This window comes from Struthio camelus, chromosome 5 (genome assembly GCF_040807025.1).
Source record: "Struthio camelus isolate bStrCam1 chromosome 5, bStrCam1.hap1, whole genome shotgun sequence".
NCBI lineage: Eukaryota > Metazoa > Chordata > Aves > Struthioniformes > Struthionidae > Struthio > Struthio camelus.
This window is the reverse complement of record NC_090946.1, coordinates 15,650,939-15,674,296: the sequence shown is the minus strand read 5'-3', so window position 1 is coordinate 15,674,296 and position 23,358 is coordinate 15,650,939. Positions and strand designations below refer to the sequence as shown.

At 49.3% G+C, this 23,358-nt stretch overlaps 1 protein-coding gene across 5 annotated transcripts; it reads left to right on the top strand.

Annotated features, from left to right (window-relative positions):
• Positions 1 to 82: 82 nt before the first annotated feature.
• LOC104143768 (synaptotagmin-12-like) lies at positions 83 to 21,431 on the top strand. 5 transcript variants are annotated; one of them, XM_068944692.1, is made up of 8 exons: positions 83 to 5,689; positions 7,743 to 7,818; positions 9,813 to 9,991; positions 11,770 to 11,882; positions 13,982 to 14,225; positions 16,695 to 16,814; positions 17,605 to 17,716; positions 19,592 to 21,394. In XM_068944692.1, the coding sequence occupies exons 5-8, from the start codon at positions 14,109 to 14,111 to the stop codon at positions 19,891 to 19,893; spliced, it is 651 nt and encodes a 216-aa protein (XP_068800793.1). In that variant the 5' UTR covers positions 83 to 5,689; positions 7,743 to 7,818; positions 9,813 to 9,991; positions 11,770 to 11,882; positions 13,982 to 14,108; the 3' UTR covers positions 19,894 to 21,394. The 5 variants fall into 5 exon arrangements, with proteins under 5 accessions (XP_068800793.1, XP_068800791.1, XP_068800789.1 ...); XM_068944690.1 differs by lacking the exon at positions 7,743 to 7,818 and having other exon boundaries at positions 19,592 to 21,431; XM_068944688.1 differs by lacking the exon at positions 13,982 to 14,225 and having other exon boundaries at positions 19,592 to 21,430.
• Positions 21,432 to 23,358: the final 1,927 nt, after the last annotated feature.

Below are 23,358 nucleotides of genomic sequence, written 5' to 3'. Positions count from 1 at the left end.
AAGTGGTGAGTGGCTGTTCAGCTGCTTTACTTCAAGAATTAGCTTCCCTTGAAAAATGATTTTCCTACAAACAAAAGATGCTGTGCGTTTCTGTTAGTACTGGAAATGATTAAGTAGTTTGATACGTTTGCTCTGGTAAGAATGGTTCTACGGAACGTATTAAAATCTGTTTGCAAAAAATTAAATGCTTCATTTTTCTACTTATAAGAAGATAAATAAGGGAAGAACCCTACAGATATGACCCATGGCTTGAATCTATTCTTTTTTTTTAAAACCTGAAGACCAATCAATACTGGTAACACCTTGCTTCACAGGTTTCCTCTCAGTATGTTCCTGGCTGAAGTGTATGTCAGGAGAAGATCTTAGTCACGGCCTTGTGTAAAGCAAAGACTTCAGTCTTTAGGAAGACTGCAAGCCTAGAAAACGTTCCTCTGGTTTAGAAGGCTACTGACTAGGTTTATTTGTCCAATCAGAATTTTAATAAAAACCCTGTCCTGAGGGAAAACGAGCTGATGCATGCCTAAAACAGTAGAATTAAAGAACATAGCTTAAAAAAAATGCAGGAGAGAAGTCTGCCCAGTGGTGTCCTGGGCTTAGCCCCAGGGTGACCTTGCAGAAAGAAAGCCCATAGAAATCCTCTCCTCTGACAGGTTATCTCCTCCTAAAACAGTCTCTTGATGCTTTATTCACTTCCAAATCCCACCTGGGCACACACTGCAAAAGTGTCCTCTGGGCTCTGGCTTGTGATGCTCTCACATTCAGCCTGTAGAGGCTGTAACTGGCTTTCCTCAGGCTTGAGGAAAGCATCCATCTGAGCACAGTCCCTCCAGTGCCCAAAAACTAGCTTTCCTGTATCTTCAGGCAGGTGCCAGTGACAAGAGCCGTTCTTTCCTCACCACAAGAGGCACACAGTTCTCTCTTGATGCTGCCCAAAATGCTAAAAAGCACACATTTTTACTTTAAGAGCTGCTTAGCCTTCTCTCTCTATCAAGGACAGAAGCAGATATTGTGTTTAGAAAACTGCTCATCCTGAGGGACTTTTAAACAGGCTTTTCGTATTCATGGTCTTACATGCTGAAACCCGGTACACACAGGCTCATTTCAAGCTCAAGAGGAAAGAGCTAGGATAGGCCTGAGGTGGTAGGGCAGGAGAAGTCAGCACACAGTTGGGGAAAGCAATAAGAATATCAGGCATCAGGCTAGGCTTAAGGCATCTCTCCAAACAAAAAGCAAACGTTAGGCGCTTAGAAGTGCATTTTTTGAGGGCATCTGATACAGCAGATGCTAGAGGAGGCCCGAGATAACTTTATAGTACTAAAGACTTAGCTTCTAAGTCCTGGGCCGATTGCAAAACAGGTCAGTGTTAGATAGGCTGACCATGAATCAGCTTGTGAGCAAACATCCCCTTGATCCTAGCTTAAACCAGCAGATTCAGCTAAGGACTTCATCACCCGAAGTTAAAGTCGGGGCCAACTAGCGCTGGCGTACCTGCAAAGCACATTCTCTACAGCTTCCCGAAGCTGCTCCCTAGCCGTGGGGTGGCACCCTTTCCCCTTGCCTGGGCCAGCACGCCTCCAGCAGCCAGGCCACTGCTGCTGGGCCTGTTACGCTGCCCGTTCTTCCTCCCGCCCCGGACACAGGAGCGCTGAACCGGGCCTGCTTCCGCAGCCTTCCCGCAGGCAGGGGTGTGAGGCCTCCAATGGCAGCACGCTCCGAATCTGGGATAAACCCCATTGCCGCTTCAGTTCCCTGCAGCGTTTTGCATTTTCTGTAAAAATGCAAAGAGAGGGGGTTGCATTTTTCATGCCAGCAGCAGAAAGGTGCTGCTTGCGTAGCATATGCCATTTGTGCAGTTACCAGTTCCAGCACTAAAAAAAAGACACAGGAGTCATATTCTGAAGTTTCAATGGATTCAGAGCGCCTCAGTCCAGCCCAGCCTGGCAGACCTCTGCAGGGATACTCAGGGTGAGAGGGAACCTAGCGCTGTGATTTCTGACAAACATGAAGTTTTATGCTTGGATCTACGGAGCAGAAGACAGATATAAATCTTGGAATCTAGAAACAAGTCACTGTAGCGAGAGACACTGCTCATTAATGCGACCTAAGCAAGGGTTTGCATTCCTAAAAGCTCGTTTATTTTTCTAACTCTATCAGTTGTTCTAACTCACTTCTCCTACAAGCCTTGTCCCAGCTGTGGCCTCAGGGGAGTTGAAAGACAGAAATCTGTTCCTACGTTTTTGATGTAGGAATCTTCAGTGTTTTAAGCTAAAAGGACTAGGCAGTAATTAGTCACGAGCTTTTTATGTGGTCTAGCTACAAGACTGGCAGTCAAAGCCTTACTCATAGTGAGTTCACAGAGTGCTCGGCACATCCCGGGATGGTGCAGTCGTGTTCTGGTTCAGGGCAAGCGGTTGCACCTTGGACCCCTTGTACTGGGAAACCCTTTGTACTGGGAATTTCTGCTAGCAGGGGTTGAGTTTTGCCTAGTCTAATGAGGGTTAAAGATCAAATTACGTAGCCAAAATAAAAGATTAAGAAATCTGGGTCTTTGTATTTGGGATCTCAGTAACAGCAACAGATGTTTAGAGTGTGTTAAAGTGTCAGGTTTCTGCTAATAGTTCAGGATCCTGCAATATACTTAATTTCTCACTCATCACGGGGCACGGTGTCAAGCAGGGAGGCCACAGCGTTCCAGGTACGTTGCCAGCAGGGGTTAAGCAAACGTTACTGGCCTCCCAAACAGGCTGCTCAACCCCAACTAACTGCTGCTCATCCTGGAAGCACATCGTTTCACTGTTGCCCCGGCATCTCCCCCGGCTCCCTTGCTGCATGGGCTTTTTAGGAGGGAGACCCAATGCGGCGAAGCTCCAAATACCAACTCTAAATAACAGAGATGCTAGCAGCAGCGCTCCCCAGACAGCATCACTGGCCTCCTATACCAGGCTCGGCTGAGAGCAAAGCAGCAAGCTCGACGCTGCCCAGTTTCAGCTGAACCCAAAAAGGGGAATTTCGCCAAATCGTGTTTGAAGAGTTAACCACAGCTCCCCACGCCTTTCTTTTGAAAGCAGCGGTTGTCATCTGAGTCACTCCCAATCCTCCATTAAAATATTCCAAAAGGATGTTACTTCTTCCCCAGATTCCTTTTTTGCACAAAAAAAAAATCTGTATTATTATTTACAACACTAGGCAAAAGTCTCCTCCTCTTTGGGGGCTCAGTTCTCCAATCCCCCCTTCTTCCCCATCACCTCTTTTCATTACATCTCTTTTACCAACGGTGAAAACATACACTAACGAGGGTGGGGAGGGAACCACTAAGGGGAAAAGTTCTGGGAAAATCCCCCTCCCAATAAGGCCAGAACAGACACTTCTGACCTTCTTTACCCATTCTTCTGGTCACGGCTGCCAATGAGCCATGCAAAGCTGGTGTTTCTCCTCCTGTGACGCAGTCAGTATCCCAGCCCTCCCCTTTCTCACTTCTCCCACTCATTTGGCATGAAACATCCATCTCTCCCGCTGCAGCCCGCCTTCGCGGAGCTCTTTGCTGCAGATGACACCAAACAGCCTCCCCTTCCTCTGCCTCACCAACTCCTGAGTTAACGTTCAGGTCTTAAGAGAAAACCTTCTCCTATGCCCATGCCTGCTTCTCCCTGATGATGCTCCATAGGAGCTCCATAACCAGCCAAGTTAGGAGAAAATAATGTATTGCAGCCTACCTTGTTCACAATTAAGGGTGGATATTCAGTGGGAGAGGTGAAATGTTGGCTCTTCAACCCCTTACAGATGTCCCAGGACAACACGCACTACCCCGAACCGAGCACCGGGAAGGCCTGGGCACACTGACGTTGGGCTGGCGAACGACAGCCCATAATAAGCACAGAGGGACACCCAGAACCAGGACAACCATTGTTTGCACGTACACTGTGCGAGCCCCTCACAATGTGTCGTCCTCATAGCTGTTTCCCACGGGGCCCGGACCCAAGGGGCTCTGCCAAGCCAGCACTTCCCACCCTCGCTTGTTTCTTTACATGCTACATACTGGTTTTGCCTTGTTTCACACTTCATCCAGATACCTAGTTCAGACCCTTACTATGCTTTCTAGATGATTAAAGCACCTAGGCTTCGGGGTACAGAAATACTCCCTAGGCCTGGTTGTTATTGTCTCCAAAGACTTGCCTGCCTGCCTGCCGTGACTTACAGGTGGAGCTTAGCTAATTGATCTCCTCCTAGCTGGGTTAGATCCATCAGCTCATCTCTTGCAGTAACCATTACCCAAGCAGCAAGGCTGCCCTTGGGGATAATTAGAATATAAAGCACCTTAAACTTGAGCATTTACATTAGAATAGAAGAACATTTATATCAGAATACATTTTTAAGAGTTTTCTTGTCGGCACCACCCACAGAGAAGGGAGAAGGCTGCCCTCGTCATCCCTTACACCAGCGGGGAGCTGCTGCTTACTGCGCAGCAGACTTCCAGGGGACCTATTCCCCTTCGTGTGCCAAGCATGCAAAGCAAAATTAGACATGCTACGAGCATGGAAGCTAGGATGCAGCCACATCTCCTACATTCAGCATAATAGGCAAAACAAAGACAAAAATAAGTGAGCAGGATTGAAGACAATAATCTCAAAGAGATGGGTTAGGAGCAGCTAATGAATGCTCTGGGGAAAGCAAGCTGGCTAGTTTTGGATGACTCGACAGAGAGCAAGCAGGGCCCAGGCTGTCTGGAAGGAAGGAGCAGGACTGATCCAAGCCCTCTCGGGGAAACCACGCGAGTCCAGATGCGATGAGGAATGAGGTACGCACCAGGGAGGAAGGAAAGCACTGTTGAGAACAGTGTCTCATCTCTCTCCACAGTTTTGGCCCTGTAACTTAACACCATCTTCCTCCTGAAGGAGAGATCCCATCCTGCTTCTCAGATGGCTCGCTGCCTCTAAGCATTTAAAGCCGCTTTCAGGGTTTTTGGTTTTATGTTTGGCAGCCCTGGAAAGGTATAGCTGAGAATACAGACCTAGCTCCAGCAGTGCGTGCAGAGGTGGCACAGCTGGGTGCCAGCAGCGAATGGGCCAGCCCCAGCGTCCACAGGACATAAAAGAGATTGCCTATTTATTGCCTTGGGCAGAGGAAGAGGCATTACAACAGCTGCATGCGAAGAGCAGAGGAAAAGCTTGTATTCCCAGCCCGCTCACTTAACTACTGTGCTTTTTGCAGGGTTGCAGAGCTGGGAGGATGTTACAAACCACTATGAACTACCAGTCAGCATTTGCCTGCTTTCACTGAGAGCAGCGCTCCCTTTCAAGGGCCTAGGAGCACAGCCTCTTCTCCCCTTCACGCCCCAGCTAGGGCCTGCTGAGCATCTCCAGGGAACCAAGCATCCCACCATGACCCTCACAGTCAGATTTTCCAAGTTGCCTTGCACATGTGCAACCCCTGAAAAACCTGGGCAACCGCCTACCCACCCACACCACCAGCCATCTGCAGTTTTATCAGCGCTAAGCAACAGCCTCTCCATCACATTGTTCCACGCGTACGCCCTGTTCTGGGCCGGCTCCGTCAATATTAGCTCCTCTCTTGCCGAGCAGGGTAGAAACTCGTTTTTCTAGTACGGCAAACCACTCTTATTGTGCTGGTGCAGCCCACACACGCTCTCAGAGGGCTCTCCCAAGGACCTGATTTTGAGCAGCGTCTGAAGGTATGATTTTTAAGTTGCCCGTTGTCGAGTTAGACATCTAGGAGGAACAAGGAACAGGATCCCCTTGGTTTTACGAGGAAATACAACAACACCCCCAGCCTGCGGGTGCCTCCAGGACCCTGGCAGGGTTATTTCTGGTCTAGCAGAGTAACGGACCTCTTTCCAGAGTTACCTGTTGCAGGACTGCAGTGCTTCTGGACTGGGGCTTGGGGAAAAGCAAAGGGTGAGATGACCGAGTTTTTTTTTCCCCTGACAGAGGTGCAAATATACACAGAGAGACTGCAGGGGCTGTTGTAGGCTGTCACTCACAAGACAGAAAACAAAGAACAGCTTGATTTGAATAGTGGGGCACTAGCTGGGATTGGGAGACTCACGTGCAGGTGTTGAGCCTTTCCTGCCCACCTTGCAGGACTGCAGAGAAATCGCTCACCTTCGTGCAGTCCAGCTGACAACTTCAGCAATGCTGGGGCAGCAGCTGTCTTCCACAATGCACTTATACCAGACCTACTGCAAAGGGAAGCTGATTTTAACCGAGGCCTAGGAATGCTGTGCCAAGCACAACAATTGAAGAGATGTTCTACTTCACTGTTTGCTCTTATTTAAACGTCTGCTTTCCTGCCAAGTCTGCTGCTAGAAATCAGTCACAGATTCTTAAAAGTAAGTCCTCTCAGGTGACTGACAGCCAGATAACAAGTTTGTTTGAAAACATGAGCGTCCACCGCCCACACAGAAAGCTCAGCAATGTTAATAACGTCAGGAGGCTTTTCTTAAAGAAAAAAAGTTCAGTGTCTACTTGAGCTATGCACCAGCTGGTGCAGAGAGGAGCCTGAATCTCACCAGGTTGTGTAGGAAGGTGCTAGCCTGTTTCCTCACTGCTGGGCTCTTGTTTTTCCTTTGCTCTGCTCATGCCCTTACCAGAAAGCAGGCAAGACTTCTGCCTTCTGGCTATTTCCAGAGGAGGGTATCAGGGTCTACTTGGCAATGCCAGGGTGTCCTTGGCTCACAGCCGCTCGAAAGTCTCCCCCATCCTGATGAGGGCCCCAGAAAGTCCTTTCCTCAACTGGAAGGAAGGCAGCATTCCCTTCACTGAAGGGGCAGCATCCTCAGTTCAGCTATCTCCCTTTCTAAAGGCAGGGATCCAGTACTTCAATCTCCCTGTTTTGGGTGAGCTGAGCGCACTCACAAGGATCCCAGATACAAAAAGCTGTGGACAGATGTCCGTACCAATGGCTTTTATCTGCTGAATGATCACAGAATCGTTGGGGCCACTTGCATCTGTCAGTAAAATCTGGCTATATTCCTTTTCCTGGCGACTTTGGGGCTCTAAGCCTAGTATTGGAAGCAGACTCTGATTCATAAGCACAAGCGTAAGGACATCCTTACACATGTTCCCCAGCAGATGGGGAGCTGGTATTATAAGGTCTCAGCCTAGGAAGGAGCTTCAGGTACATGGATCTGCATTGCAGAATCAGAGCTAATGGACAGAATAATACATGCAACTGCCTGTTATGCTAAGGGCTCTTTTACCTTCATAGTAAGCTCTCCCTTAGCGCTATGCTGCGGAGGAACTCCTCTGGATGCCCTAATACTGCACTTAAGTCCATTTGTAACTCTGAGAATTTTTGTGGCATTAGTCTAGAGACAGCATCTTGTTGCAGATTAGCAGCAAGTTAAGTTGCTTGGCCAGTTTTAAGGGCTCGTCTTAGTGCCTTTTTTTTTTTTTTAAAGCAAATTATCAGGACGTCTTTGTTTAGATAGAATGTGCAAGGTCTCACCCCCACAAGGATATTTCTGCCAGTCACCTCCCCTTTACTGTTATTGCTTCATCTCCAGAAGTGACTGCTGGTGATATGTTATCCAGTGTCCCCAGCAGTTGCCTGGGATCCAGCACCAAGGGTGCTGTTAATACAGTCAGTGATGAGAAATCACAGGAGAAAACAGCCGGTACGAACAAGAACTTGTTCTGAGGTGAAAGAACCATGTATACTCAGAGCTTTTGTTCAGAAAGTTTGAATAAGCCAGTTATTGCTTTAAAGCTTGTTTTGGGTTGCAGAAACCAGCAGCAATTTATTGGAACAGCTCTCATCCAGAACCGAGCACGGTTTCATGGCCGCTCTTGTTTGCTAGAGGTGGGTAAAATGTTTGCTCCTCTAGAAAGATTAGAGTTTTAATCTCATCTTAAGCAATCAAAAAAGGAAGCAGTTACTATTCCCTACCAGAGCCCTACTGTGAGAGCATCTAAGAGGCGAGGGGAAGGAGCGCTCACGCATGAACGTCTCATCCCTTGTCCTTTCCAGCCCTCTGGGCTGGTTTCAGTCCTCTCCCATTTTTGGGAGAGGGGATCCTCTTACAGGATCTTAGTCTAACAAAGACTGGAAGCATCCTTTCCTCCAGTCCTCATTTCAGTTACACAGGCTGAGCAGCGATGAAGGGCTATGCCATGCCACAGTCCAACGGGCCACGTTCACCACTAACTTTCCCTTCTATCTTTCCACGCTCTTGGAACAAAGCGAGACAGACAGAAGCCCAAACTCCACAGCTGCTTCTCCTAGCATTATCAGTGTCCTTCTAGGGAAGGACAAACTCCCCAAGTTCCCCAAGTCCCTTTCTCCAATTGCACACAGAAGCCTTCCCCTGGCTGCCGCTCCCAGAGACCCAACAGGAACTCACACGTGTGCCTGACAGATCGGCACACGGGATCCCCCATCCCGTTTCTCCTTTCTTCTCCTCCTTTTCCCAGTGTCTGCCCTTGCCTGCCTTGGGCCTTCCAGAGCGTCTCTTAAAACTACAGCTCCAAGCATTTTGCTGCCTGGACAGGTCTGCAAATCTAAGCGGCTACTTACTGCGGGCACAGCTGATGCTATGGAAAGCAAGACACCAAAATCTTTATCTGATGAAGCTGCCTGCTGAGCCAACGGTTTCACAACTACTGGCCTGCAGGTTTCCCATCAGCACAGCAAGCAAGACAAACAGGCTAGCCACCTCCCAGACGCCAATGTTGTCACAGCAACCCAGCCAGCTGGGTGCTGATCCCATAATTTCACAAAAAAGGTTTTCCTCTTGGGATCAAACCCAAGAAACCAAATCCAGTGAACCAGAGAGACTCGGCCCTTGACAGTACAATGCTGTGGTTGCTTAGAAGAGCAGTATAAGGGCTCAGCAAAAGGGAACAAGGTCAATCAGAGGTCTGGCACAGCTTCTGCAGAAGGAACAACTGAGTGAGCTAGGACTCCTCAGCGTGAGAGAGGACTGACGGATATGAGAGAGGTCTGTAAATATCAAGAGTATCTAGAGAAGGTGCACAGAGAATGACTGTCTGCTGGGTTTTTCCAGTTCAAGATCTGGAGAACAACAAATTAAACCAGCATGTGAGAACTGAGCTGAACTAAAGGCCATAGTTCTTACGCTGGGTAATAAAGCGGCGAAGCTCCTTGCTACAGGGTGCAGTGGAAGCTAGAATTAGACACAGCTTAAAAAGTCAATTAATGAATTAATGGAGTTAGAGATGCACCTAGGCTTATTAAAGGCAAGTAAGGCCTAAAGTGCATATCACAGGAAGCTGTAGGAACATCGGGGTGCGGAGAAAAAAAAAAAAAAAAAATCACTGGGCGGTTACCCAGTTTTATGCTTTCCCTGAGCATCTGCTGTCAGGCACTGCCAGAAAGCAATAAGCAGAAGGGCAAGCAACTGTAGGAGGCAGCACTTACAAAGCAGTGCAACGCAGAGGTCAGTGAAGCAGGCTCAAGAAAAGTTTGCCAGGAATTCACAGGCCCATCACGTTTCCTGAAGTCTTTCATCTTAAAAAACACACACGCAAGCTGCTTGTGAATTGCTCTGGACAAAAGCAATGAAACCCAGCAGATCCCTGTCTGGGTGGCAATGGTAAGCACAGAGCCCGTCTGTGATAATGTGGCACTGATGCTGTGAACACAAGCACACGTGAAAAGAAATACTCACAAGTCCAAGAAGGCAACATGACTAATTCTGCACTTTTAGGTCACAGTTTCAGTTTGTATACACCTGCAATGTAGACCTGTCCCTTCCCAGTCTGTACTCTGCTGTGACCGTACAACATGGAAAGGTGATACCAGCAATGCTGATCGCTTCCCCCTGTCTCTTACAGGGGAAGAGGATATGATACAGAAGAACTCCATCGTACTGACTTGTACAGCTTATGGCTGTCTGTTACCAATACCTGGAAGTATGGGATCTCGGCACTAGCTATCCTCTTGCTCTTGGTGGCCCTGACGATCTTAGCTTGCCAGATGTGTCAGCTCCAGAAACACAAGAGAATTAATAAAAGTAAGTATAGGGGCTGCTGCGTGTTATCGCCCAGGGAGCCTGCGTTTCTACCGCCCTTTGCTTACAACAAACACACAGCTCAGAGCAGTCCAGCAAGCTGTGCTCAGATGGCACTTAGGCCTGATGCTTCCGGGCAAGGGAAGTGGGGTCAGCCACGTGCAGTAACAGTCTGTGCGCTTACACAGCTGAGGAGGGAAGAGGAGGGAAGAGGAGGAAGGAGCAAGGATCTCAGCAAGGGACTTCCACCCTGGAGCAGACACAAGAGCAGAGTATAATTGCACTAATACCAATGTCCCCAGTCTGTATGCTTCCAAGTGCAGGCATTTTGGTTACAGTCGCATTCTGGCAAGCCACAAGTTCAAGGTGCCCTGACCTGAGGCCAGTAAGGGAGCAGTTTCCTCCTGTTAAGTTGGCCACACATGCAGGAAGGCAAGAGGTGGGAAGCTGGGGCAAGCCAACCTCTCCTGGCTGTTACCTGTACTTTGGGCCTTGTTTCTTCCCCGTATGGAAGCCTACGGGCACGCTATGTATGCGCATACAGTTGCTGCGACCTCACTTTGCCAGGGACAACACTCCAGGCCGCTGCCTCTTCACCAGATTAGAAATGTCAGCATGGTTTCCTCCCTCCTCCCAAGCCCATCTGTTACCTAACACCCCAAGCGATACCAGGCTCACTGATGCTTCCTCACTATCAAGTTCCAGCTTCCCCTAGCCTCCTGCTACCTGGCCTCAGTAATCCTACTCTGCTTGGATGCTTTTAACTAAAAACAAAACAACACAACACCAAACCCACCACAACCACACATACACTCAACCTCTCCCACTTCTCCTTCCTCCTCTTCCCTTCTCAGCTGTGCAAGCGCACAGACTGTGTTACTGAACGTGGCTGACCCCATTTCCCTTGCCTGGGAGCATCAGGCCTAAGTGCCATCTGAGCACAGCTTGCTGGACTGCTCTGAGCTGCGTGTTTGTTGCAAGCAAATTGCAAAGCTGTCCGCAAGGTACTCTGCGCCAGCAGAGGACACAGGGCAGTTGGTGTCAGCACCCAAACTATGGCAGCATTAACTCTGGACCCTGCAGCAGATGCCGCTAGCCAAGCCTTGCTGGTTACAACACTAGCCCTGCAGGAACGGGGGTAGAGCGAGGCCTTAGGGTCTACTGTCCTCCTACCCATGTCCCAGGTTTCTGGGGAAGAAACCCACACACGCAGGAACTGCCAGCGCACTCAGGTCAGGCCCCTAAGTGGGACAATGTTGTTAAATAAAGCTGCAGTGACCAGCTCTGGTGGCTCAGCACAGCCCTGGGGTGCTAAAGCCCACCAGTCAGCTGTCGGCCAAGCTTCTCCTCACACTCCAGACGCTGCTTCTGTCTGCTCCCCAGGTGGGGGGGAGGGGGAATGAAGGTCCCAAGGCCAGACCCATCTGTCCTCAGGTCCAATGACTCCTTCCTTACTTGATCCCACTTAACTGGGACCTTTCCCAGCTGGGCTAAGCCAGCAACCTTAACCCTTCCCTCCAGCAGAGGGCTATGCACTGAAGCACACACTCATCTGACCATGTGACAGAGCAACACCTCCATCCACCACCCTGGTTTTTGGGGTACCCCATCTAAAGACTCTGCTTTCCAGAGACAGGATCCTCAAGACTTTTTTTTAAACTCCAGAACATCCAAAGGCTTTCTCAAACTAACAAAGAAAAGTTTCAATGCAAGACTTTCAGCCTCCAGACTTCATCCTCTCCAGGCTAGAGCACTTATTTGGCTTTTCTTTATTCCCACAGAGAAGAAATACCACAGTCAAGGCTGTGTTAAGAGAGAGGCAGAGAAGGGCACGTCAGGAAAGAAAATACCACCTTCTCTCCTTGACATGGCCAAGCAGAACACAGATCTCAAGGCAAGTACACTAATGCTAAGGCAAAGTCACAAGCCATCCTCATTTTCAGAAACCCTGTGGGGTCAGGAGACAGACTGACTGACAACCTCTTACCACCGTGAGGGAACAAGGCACAAAACCTAAGGAGTCCCAGCAGCAAGGAAACAACGCCCAAAAGGGCAGACTCTCCTGCTGAACAGGGGGAGAGGCAAAAGCTCTTCCACTTGCACGTGGACTGTGATGAGGAGGCTCTGTCCACCAGGACCACATATCCACTCGGCCTTATTCCCTCAGCAGAGCTAGGCAGCCACAGAGATACACAGCAAGAAAGGGGAAAGCAAAGCACCAACACATCAGGTCACCAGCCAGCCCCACTGCATTGATTTTGCATGTATTGCAGTCTATCCACAGCATGAACTCACTCAGGTAACACACTCCGGCATACCTCAGCCTCCCAGGGGGAACTAGAAGTAGCTTATATAGATTTTTGGATGACAAAATTCAGATTTAGACCTCTCAAACAGGGCTGCTAGAAGATGCTTCAGCTGTTCAGGCTGCAAGCAAAACACAGCAGTCAGATATCACAGTATGTAATAGAGAAAGCCCCCCCACCACCTATTTCCAGGTGTATTTGGGACTGCTGCAGAGCTTATGGTCTTCTTTAACCTGCTGCTAAGGGAAGTAAAACAATTGGCAGCACAGGAAAACTGGTAGAGGGAGATTTTTTTTTCCAAAAAAAAACAAAAACAACTTGAGCCTCCAGTTTAATCAAAAGTCTGATTTCTACTTGCTCTTCCTCTATCTAGCTCTTAAATCCTTATCCAAGGAGCAGCAACAGTTGCACCTAGCTTTCCCATCCCTTCTCCCTCCCCCATGGCTGAAGAGGCCCAGTTTCTTCTCTACTTCCAGGCCACTTCTCCACTTACCAGAGTGGATGTGGTTTCTAGTAAAGTGAATTCCTCAAGTTCCTGATGAGCTTCCTGCAGCCAGCCAGGCCTCACTGCAAGAGCCAGAAACAGAGCAACAGCAAAGTACAACCAGCTCCTCTGCATAACTCTGTAGCAGGAGGTGCAAAAGCCTGCTCAGCAACAGGAGAGAGGAACCAGCACTAAAATACCACCAGCAGCTGCTGAGCACAAATGGCTATTAGAGGGTTGCAGCTGCTCATCTCTGACTGATTAAAAGAAGAGCCAACACCAGAAAGAAAAGGATGCTGAGGAGAAAAACGCTAAAAGAGAGGTCATCTTGCAGGAGCAGGAGCATGCAAGCAGCTGCTTTGGTGTGCTCACTCTCGCAGGGTCCAACATGCTCAGCAAATCCATTTTCAAGTTGGTGGAGATGCCTTGATTTACGTCAGGTGAAGGTCTGACCCCAGTAACACAGACCACTAGCCTGACCACCTTGTCAAACACCGGGTGCTTGCAGAGAGCTGTAATCTATGTATGGGATCAGCAAGGGCAGGAGGCCAGGAGCCGTGGGTGACAGCCAGGCAGGCAGGGCCGTGCCCTCACTAATGAGGGTGCAGCCACCCCCCCCGTGCCTGAGCAAAAAGGGCAGAGTAGGTCGGGTAGCAGTAACCAGGGCCAGCCAGTGGTCCAGATCGCCAGACAAGCCCAGAGTGAGGAAGCAGGTCCGAGGTCGAGCCAGGAAGCCACATCCACAGGTCAGGATCTGGATCAATGGGGTACATAGCCAGACATGGGCCTGGCTGCAACGCAGCTCAGGCAGGGACCAAGGGCGAGAGCAGGAGATTAAATGCAGCTCCCAAGTAAGGCGAGGGAGTCTCACTGACGCTTCTTCCACCTCTTTCTTCACAATAGTCTGAACCAAGATTAGACCCCTGCGCTACATCCCCCTGGTACAAATGCACCTTCACCTATTCGTACTGCAGTAGGAAAAGAAGGGAAGTTCAAGCTTACTGGACTGCAAAAGACTCTCTCTCTCTCTTCCTCCCGTCCTTGTTTGCCTTAGATCGAGAAGTTACGAGCTGAGCTGGACAAGCCAAGTGCCTGCCTTTCCTTCTCCTCCACCAGGACGGAGAACCTGAACGGCGTGAGCAGTGACTCGGATTTCCTGCACAGCTCCCAGGGCAAACTGAAGTTTTCTCTCCTCTACTGCAGAGAGCGGTGCGAGCTGCTTTTGACAGGCCTGGAGGCCAGGGGCCCGCCTAGCCGAGGCCGTGCCAAGTCTGCTGTCCGTATCCGACTGCTGAGGCAGGTCCCGTCCCGCATCCCTGGGCTCCAGTACATGGTCCATGAATGGCAAAGCCAGGTGGTGAAGAACTGCGGCAGGCCAGCCTTTGGGGACAAGTTTGTCTGCTCCCTGCGGGACACTGAGGTGGAGAAGAGCACTCTGAAGCTGGAGGTGCGATGCAGCTGACTAATGCCTGAGTTGTCTCTGTGCTATGCTAGTTCAATTGGTAGACACGCAGAACGGTGCCTTGACCACAGACAAAGTGTGTGATGGGAAGCTCCCTCCATGCTGGCCTCTTGAGAGGTCTCCCTCTTTTACCCTTCCGAAGAAAGCAGAGGGGGTTAGTAGCTCTCTAGAGTCATTCGCCAGGTCCTCTCAGAGTGCAGCCAGCAGAGATGTTGGCCTTTCAGCAACACAAATAAGACCACGATAGCCGACTACATGAGTCACCAGCAGCCAGAAAGTCTGGAGTTCCTGAGATTCATTGGCTTTCAAAAAGGTGCTCTAATAATTTCTTGGACATGTTATTCCTGGGCTCTGCAGTATTTACACAGGGGTGATTCAATATCCCTGAGGCACGAGATGGTGCCTCTAGCTCTATGTTCTTCCTTCCTTTGACACAGGCTTTCCCTGTGCAAATGCACTTGGATGCGCGGTCCTGCAGCAGGATATGGCACAGAGACTGAGGCAGGGGGTAAACGCATGGCACTGCAGGGAATGGGCTGCCTCTCTGGGTAGAGCTGTGTGGAGAGAGCAGGGCTAGCTCTGATGGAGATGACATGGTGAGCAGCCTGTTTTGCCTAATTCTTTGTTATTGTGGCTTGACCAGTTCCGAGCTGCCTCATTCAGAGCTAGTTCGGGTCTGCCTGTAGAGGCAGATGTACCTCTAATTGCCCAGGGATACTGAACGTACCTCATGCCTTGGCAGCAGCTAGCTGTGAGATATCCTATAGACTGGGATGTCTTTGAAAGGTGTGCTGAGGGGACAGTAGCAAAGCCATTACTGGTGAAATCCACAGTAGACAGGCCATTTCCCACGCAGTCGCCTGCCCCCCAAGCTGTTCCCCATGAATGATCTGCAGATGTCCCAAGCCAGCAGGGAGACAGGGCACAAAGCTGAAGTCCTTGTGGTTTGTACCAATGGCCACGCTATAACGCTGAGCCTAAGGGCTCAGCTGGAGGCAGGGAGAAGTGGGTCCCCCAGAAATCTAGAGCTGCGCTAACAGGAGTGAGAAGACAAACCGATATTGCAGAGTTGGTGCAAACGCACATGGCTCAAGGCATTAGCTAAGAGACGTAAACAGCCAGGATAGATGGGTTTCCCTGGGGGGCACGTCATCCTTTAATGGCCACCATCAGGTTTTGCTCCCTTCCTGGAGCAGTCAGCAATTGCCATTTCAAAAGATGTCACTGGACTAGATGGATTGTACCTCTGAACCTGAATGGTGATTCCCACGTGTTGCTAAACATCTCATGACCCTTGACAAATGTCCAGTAACACATTACGTCAAAGTCCCTCTGATTTGGCAGTTAGTTTTCCTATCTCTTCATTCACTTGTGGTATGGCACCTTCACTAGCAAAAGCACTTGGTAAGTTTATCAAAGGAAATCGCCACAGCAAAGCGCCAGAATGACATGGGTAGCTGCAACGGCAGGGCAAGAGCACAGTACACGGAGGAGAGATGGGCTGTGCACACAGAGCAAGAGAGGGAAGGGGAAATGGAGACGGAGCTAAGAGAGAAAACACAGGGGAGCAAGAGCCATAAGCTGCTGAAGTGGTTTCATGCTGCCCTCTTAAAGACTCCAGCTAGATTCACACACTGGCATTGAGTTATATGATCCAAGTGGGAAGAACTGACGGCAATAATTCTCTCCCCTGTCAGGAAGTAGTTTTAAAAGGTTTCACTTCAAAATTAAAACATGCCTGCATAAAACCCATGCACGCAGCAATGGCCACACACCGCAACCGTACTCCCAAGACTGGCGGCAAGCAACAAAGGCCGGGAGCTGAGAGCAGATGTGCGGGAAGGCTGCACGCTCGAGACCAAAACACAGCAGAAACAACTGCGGGGGGGACATGGAGAGGGGACTGAGGCCATATGCGAGCACCCACAGTAAAAGCCCAAAGTTGTCACGAAACAAGTGTGGGCAGCTGCCGAAGGGCATGCCCTTGTGCAAGGGCCCACCTGCTCCTCAGGCCATTGCTGGGAGGGATGCAGACCTTGTATGGCGGAAGGGATCAGAGGTGGCGTGGCCTTCGCACAGCCTGTCCAAGATGATCTGAGAAAGGAGACTGGGTGAGATAACACTACTTAATGTTCAATTAGGTAAATATCACAGAGTGGTAGGGGGTAAGCAGAGATGAAAGAATGGCAGAAGAGTTGCTTCAGGTGATACCACTAAAAGAAAGCCTCTGAATGTTACTTCTTAGCACAGGGCTGCTTTGCTATCATGACAGTCCAGCCCAGTCCTTGAAAGCCTAAGGACCACCGATGGGAATGGAAACACATGGAAATGGGCCTTGGAGCAGGAGCTCCCCTTGTAGGAGGTTCCGCTGTGGTCCACATGGAGGCAACCTGCAACATAGCTCCATCCTGCACCTCTCCCCCTGTGGACACGTCGGTTCCCTCTCTTCCACAGGTTCAATGCTTCGACAAATACTCCAGAAATGCTGTGCTGGGAGAAGTCAGAGTTGCCCTGAGAGACCTAAAGGCTTCCCAAAGCCTCGTTTTATGCGAAGAGCTGCAGAAGAGCACAAAGGTAGTATGACTCTATTACATGGTCCTACACAGTGTGTCTAAACAGTGTCGGGGGTGGGGGGCATATTAAAACATGCATGTTAGTACAGCCATCTTGTAGTTTTATTAATGAAAAATTCTTGTCCTGCATCCTTGGGGACTGTCTGTGGACTTGGATGAATTTAATTTCAGACCTGTCTCTCACAGATAGGCAATGCAGCAAAGGCTACAACCTCAGGGGCCCTCTAGAAAAATACTGCAGTGTCATAAAAATTAATACTGTAACACCATGAGAATTAGTACGGATGCACTTGGATGTAATCTGTACCATACTGCCTCGTCTCTCACTGCCTGCAGGAACCAGGGATGGCTGAAAGCCTCTTTTTTATAGGCTGAAAGCAGCTTGTTTAATTAACCCTGTAAAGTAATAGGTAAGTACTTGATATGGTGTGGGCAAAACACTGGCAAACCACTGTGGTTTTGATAGGGTTCAAAACTCAGAACAGATCCACTCACCCAGATAACCCAGCTAAAGGAGGTCAGCAGCTATTCCATTTCTGCCTTAGGAGAAAAGGAAACTACTGCGCAGAACAGAGAAAGGACTGCTGCTGGCAGTTGTTAAAAAGTTAAAAGGCTCAAGTTCAGTCTCAAGGATGCTGGAAAGCCGGATTTGGCCAGAACGCTCTAACGGTCTCTGTTGCTGAGGCCCCAGGGCTCTGATGAGCTGCAGAAATGTTGAGGTGAGCCCTTGGTGGCTGTAGAGGTTGCTGTGCTGGACCTCTGCTCACTGCATGCCGCTGTGCCTTTCGCAGGACGTCGTGGGAGAAGTGCTCGTGTCCCTGAAGTGCCTTCCCATCTCCCAGAGGAGAGAAGTTGGGCTGCTCAAGGCAAAAACTGCTCCCCCTTGCAGTACTGCAAATAAGAGTAAGAGTTTCATTTCCCCTGCTGCTCCACTCTCTACTCTGCTGCCTGCTACCTTCATCCCACCTATACAGAGGGATGGGGAGGTGTTTGAGAGAAAAGGCCCTTTTGTGCCCGTAACCCCCCCAGCACTGGCAGAAAACTGCTACCGAATCAAAGTGCAAGTCTGTCCAGCCCAGCACTTGTCTCTGAGAGTAGACAAAGTAGGGAAGAGTATAGAAGCAGGGCAGGCATAAATGAGACTGCTCCTCTGTACTCAGCCTGCCTCTAACAAGATTTCCCAAGCTGGAGTTAGCTTCTGTGTATTTAGAAATTCCCAATGGATTTCTCTCGCCTGCACTCATCCAGCCTCCCCTTAAACCCCTGTAAACATTTAGCAACTCCCTGTGGCGTGGAGTTTCACAGCCAAACTACACTCCCACGAAGAACCGCACTCTTGGAATGTGCCACCTCCGTCAGCTGCTTGTAGTTCTTATGTGACTGTTGCAACACTGACCGCTGCCGCACTGCTCCAAGCCAGCAAGCAGCCCTCAGCTCTTTCAACAAGGTGGCCATCTGATGTTAAATCCCACGAGTTTTAACATGGGAACTGCTTCCACTGACCCAGCATACTAATGAAATGCTCAGCCACTTCTCTCAGGCTGCACCTTCCCTTCCTCTTCTATCCATCACAGGACTTGAATCCCATTTCTGTGGAGACCCAGAGACCAGATTTCAGTACAGTCTTGTTAACCCCAGTATAGTGCCAAATTTGATTTTCTTCTTGAGGATTCTCCGGGGTGGGAACAGTGTGGAGAGGCTACAGTGCACCTTGGGGATGTAGCCAGTGCACCGCTACCATCTTTCCATCTCCACTGCTGAAATGGGCCATGGACACTTGAAAGCAGCCTTAGAGATGCTCTGCATTGCAGATAAGCTGAGGAGAAGCTCCATACCTTGAGAAAGCTGAGGTAGAGCCACCTTCTTCACCTGTAACCCAAAACTGATATCGATACCCAGCACAACCCAACCACGCTTCCAGTTTTGGGTCTTTGTCTTATGTGGGTTTCTCCTCTGCACCAACCAGCTAGTTGCAAGAACGGAGGGAGGGGAAGATCTGGCTGTTTTCCTCCTGTAGCGCAGAGCAGATGAGAAGGTGGGCAGCCCCTTTCCTTAGCCTCTCTTTGTGTCCTGCTCTCCCTCTTGTATTTCCACACACCCGTTTCCCCTTGGGACTGGAAGAAGCAGAGCAGACTTTGATATTCTTGAGCTTTTTTCTCCTAGGCTGAACTCTACCCACATCCCCTACATGCTCAAAATATCTCTCACCTTTTCCTCTAGAGCTATAGTTTTCCATTGCACTAATTAAATACAGGCAAAGCAATTTGCAAAGGCTCCTCTGCACTGTTTCCTTCCAAGCCTTGACGCAGGTGTTGGATTTAGCATAAGCACCCATAGTGCTAATGAGAGTAAAACCTTTCCTTCATCAAAAGCCCTTTCTGCTTACTTCAGAGAGCCTTTCGCAGCTGCAGAGACTACTCTGAAGTATATATATATATATACCCCTCTTAATAAATCATGCCCTATCATTATAGGATGGTAAGGATTGCCTAGGTCCTACTACCTACGTACCTACAAAGATGGGGTTGCCCAGGTCAGGGGGTCTGAATTCCAGCAGTGCTGAAGCCGACACGAGCTTTATTGCTAACGTCGAGAAATGTGCGATCAAGCCTACAGAGTTAACAATATTTCACTCTAATCAACAGCTAGCCCATTCCCAGCATAGCTAACTTATGCGATAGTATGTCAACATTTGAAATGTCCAGCTCTGTGAGAGAGGTCGACGCCCCAGTGCTCCCCCGGCATTTCATTTTTCCTCTTTCTCTTTCCCTATCACAGATGTACATGCAAGGATAGATGTTTCCTGCAGACGCCACAAACAAAAGCCCCAGAAATCCAGGCCGCGGGCCCACGCACCACTCATCGTTTTCAACGAGACTTTCCTGTTCCACATGCCCGAGCCTTCGGCATGGGACTGCACGGTCCTTGTCTCCACCTGTGAAGCGGACTCTGACCCCAGGCACCTCATCGGACAGGCCACCCTGGGGAACACCAGAGCGAGCGACGCGGCTGACCACTGGCACCTTATGAGAAAGTCTGTCCAGCAACCCGTGGCTAAAAGGCATCCTCTGCTCATTTAGAGGGAAGGATTTCTGCAGCAGTTCCACAGGGTGGATCTGGTCACACTTTCCTACACAGAGGCAAGATCAGCAGCGCTCGCACTGGGTATATCTAAAAGATGGGTCGTAGCCTGAAATTCTTGCTAAGACATGAATAGAAGCAATCATCTTTTAATCTTCTTTAGCTTTCCCCTACTCCTCGCTGCTGCTCCTGGTAGGAAAAGGGTTCTCCATCTTTGCCAAGACCACTGTCACCTTTAATATAGCAGCAGGGGTTTCAGCAGAGCCTAAGGCTGGAGAATATTTATACCTACAAGAGGAGACAATGCCTGCTCTGAAGTACTCACTGCTTTAAGTAGACAAGAAGAAAAAGAGATGGGAAAGAAGAGACGTCAGCGCCCACGTTTACAGAACACAGAGGCATGGAAATATTGATTGATTTGTCCAAGATCAAACCAGGAATGTAGCTGGGAGATTAAATTTCTGTTGAGATCTTTTGTGGCCTCTCCAGCACCTCAAAGAGCCTTCACCGTTCTTTTCCTAGTAGCCTCACAGACTTGGCTTACTACTACATCTGAGCTTCTTATGGAAAGAGTGAAAGCAGAGGTCCCCAGGGCTCTTGGAGTGGAACTGTCTTGGTCTTGGCACCACTGTGCTTGCACAGACACAGGCTCCAGCTGATGGGATGCTAATGGGAAAGTACCACCCATCTGTATTTGGAAACATCAGCTGGAGACTTTCATTAGCAGTACAGTCATGTCAAAAATAAACACAGACACCTCTCCCCACACGATAGATACATAAAGCAGCACAGACCTTGTCAGTGAGCTCGGCGCCTGGCTGACATGAGGGCAATATGTGTTCTTTCACCTTCGTACACCAGCAGTAGCAGGGTTTCATGCAGCTACTGTAGCTGGGAAGCTGCCATCTGCTACATTCGGATGATTGTGGCTCATCTTCGGTAAATTTATATATGTCCAGGGTTCCTCGGATTTAGCGTTTAATTTGTGGCTAACGACCACTTGTAAATAGGCATCTCCCTCAAAGGAAGGAGGTTGTTCCCCTGGGCCTGAGAAAGCAGCTGCTGTGCTGGAGGTCCATGCAGCCGTGTTTGCCCCCACAGAAAGCATTACCGGGGTAGCTGTGGCTGCAGAACCCTGCCCTGGCTGCAGGATCGAAGGTAGGAGATACCCTACTGACACAAACCAGCAGTCTGTCCACTTCCCAGCGTCCTTCTGCAACAGAGACCAGCACCAGACTAACACAGAGAAAACCTGCAGCTGGAGCACTGTGAGCTCTGCCTCCCCATCCTCCTCCTCCTCACTCCAGCTAGATCTAATGACTAAAGAGTTTCTTGCACCCTGAAGCATGGAGTTTAATATCCCTGCTGACATTTTTACTGCCATTAATTCTCACAAATCTGGATATTCTTGCTGTCCATATCCATCTAGTCTCTTTCTGGATCTTGATGTATTTTTGGCCTCAGGGAATTCCTGGACATGTACATTGTATGTTATGCTGGAAAATAAATTAAAGAAAGAAAGATTTTTCACAGCTTAAAATTTCCCTTCACCTGTCATCTTGTCCTCATCGGATAAGAGACCCGTTTGTCATTTCACACACTCTTAGCACGTCCTTCTGACTAATCTCCCAGCCTCTCAAGTGGCAGGTTCCTTCACATAACAGCCATCCTCTCTGCCTCATCTGCAGGCAGGTGTGGGATGGAGCTCCAGTTTTCCTTCTTTTTTCCACAGTGATCCCCCCCCCCATACCCCAGCCGAAAGACACATAAGGTCTCACCTTCTGAGAAATCTTTTAAGTGCATGGATGAATTTTGCATACAGTGTGCCCCACAAAAGGTGTGACTCAGCTCACGAAGGCTTTCGTTAGTGTGGGAAGCGAGCGAAATGAGGCCAGTACGGAAGGGGGAGGGAGGAAGTGGTTAGGTAGTGAAAAGGGTGCTTCTGCATCCAATCCTGCCTTCACAGGGCTCCTCTGCTCTTTGCTTGCATTGCAGAGTGCCTTGGGTTGCAAGGCGGATCAGATGCCCTTGCCCTGTGAAGGGAGCGAGGGTGAAGCCGGCAGGAGGAAGGCCGGAGGAAGGCCAGAGGTAGGCTGTGATGCACAGCAGGCTGGCAGCGATGCTGGAACTGGGGCAAGGTGTCCCAAGAAGCCAGGATTCACCTTTCCGAAGGGCAAAGCCCAGACAGGTTCACGGAAGTGGAGGACGGCCCACCGAGAGTCAGGAAGTACCCCGAGGTACCTGCGATGTGCAGAGGAGAGCACTCTGAACTCAGATCTCCTACAGTAGAGTATTTGTCCCTACCGTACGCCTTAGAGTAATATCGAATTTCACTTGCCATTGATGAGCCGCTTAGCTGTGGTGTCTCTGCAGGAGATTACTGAGAGCACAAAGTCAATGGCTCTGACTCCAGGCATACCGAAGGAATTTTGATCTGAAGAAGGGAAAGGTGGCTTATAAGCATACAGGAGTACATACAGATGGGCAAATAGCTCTGTAGGCCCTACCAGAAAGATATTATTAGAGCAAAGAGCTACCAAACAACAGAGGCGTAGCCTTCGTTTCCTTCTCATACAAAATTCCCCATCTTACGGCAAACGTGGGGTGAAGAAGTCAGACATTGGCTTACGCGTGAACATGCTATGCAGGAGACAGTTACTTCTATTGCCAGTAAAATGAGTCAGTGTGCTCCTACAGTTAAATTATTAAGATAACTTTACTCCTCAAACTCTCAAAGCTTTTATAATTATCCTCTGGCAACTTTACATTTGAAGCTATTGAAGCGAATTGGAGATTCATTTCTGTGCAATTGCTCGTTCCGGCTGTTGGCAGTGTTTGACTGTTTTGGGTGTGTGCCTATGGAAATGGGATTGGTTAAAGTAAACTACAGGCTTAAGTCCTTACCCAGCTTCTACAATCTACCTATGCTAATTACAGACTATAGCGCTCTTGGGATTTTAAAGCAGAATTCCCTACTGAATTAAAAAGAAGTGCAGGGGATTTAGCAGTTGTTTAGGAAGGGCAGTCTTACAAAACATGCAGTTACTATCAACAGCCTGAAGGTGGCACCAATACAGAATACAAATACAGTGCAGGGGATTTCAGGCTAACTTACCTTTGATTTGAATGGCATCAAAAAGGGGGTCTTAATTGCTTCGATTTATTCCTTGTTTTCCCAGGTTTTGTGCTTCCTTGCTAAGAAATTTCTCTCTAAGCATAAATTCTGTGCCATTTGAAGGTAGTTATGCCATACAGTTGTGGCCCTGTGCTCAGAGTAGTTAAATCGTCTCAGCAGGGTTTCAGAGAGGGGAACTCAAAGCTCGCACTGATGCTTCCCAAAGTCACGTCAGCTGTGAACGGGCCTGTTGAGCTGGGGAAGTCGAAGGCAGCCAGGCAGGGCATCTCCCTTCCTCACGTCACTTTGCCTATGGAACCTTATGCCCCTTAGCCTTGTTAGCCCAACA

What these genes read in the sequence shown, in the direction of transcription:
- LOC104143768 (XM_068944688.1), top strand. Translation starts at nt 9,955, where the DNA reads ATGTGTCAGCTCCAGAAACACAAGAGAATTAATAAAA. An exon ending in ACACAAGAGAATTAATAAAA is followed by an intron (nt 9,992 to 11,769) that starts GTAAGTATAGGG and finishes TTATTCCCACAG; the next exon opens with AGAAGAAATACCACAGTCAA. An exon ending in TTGCAGTACTGCAAATAAGA is followed by an intron (nt 17,717 to 19,591) that starts GTAAGAGTTTCA and finishes TCCCTATCACAG; the next exon opens with ATGTACATGCAAGGATAGAT.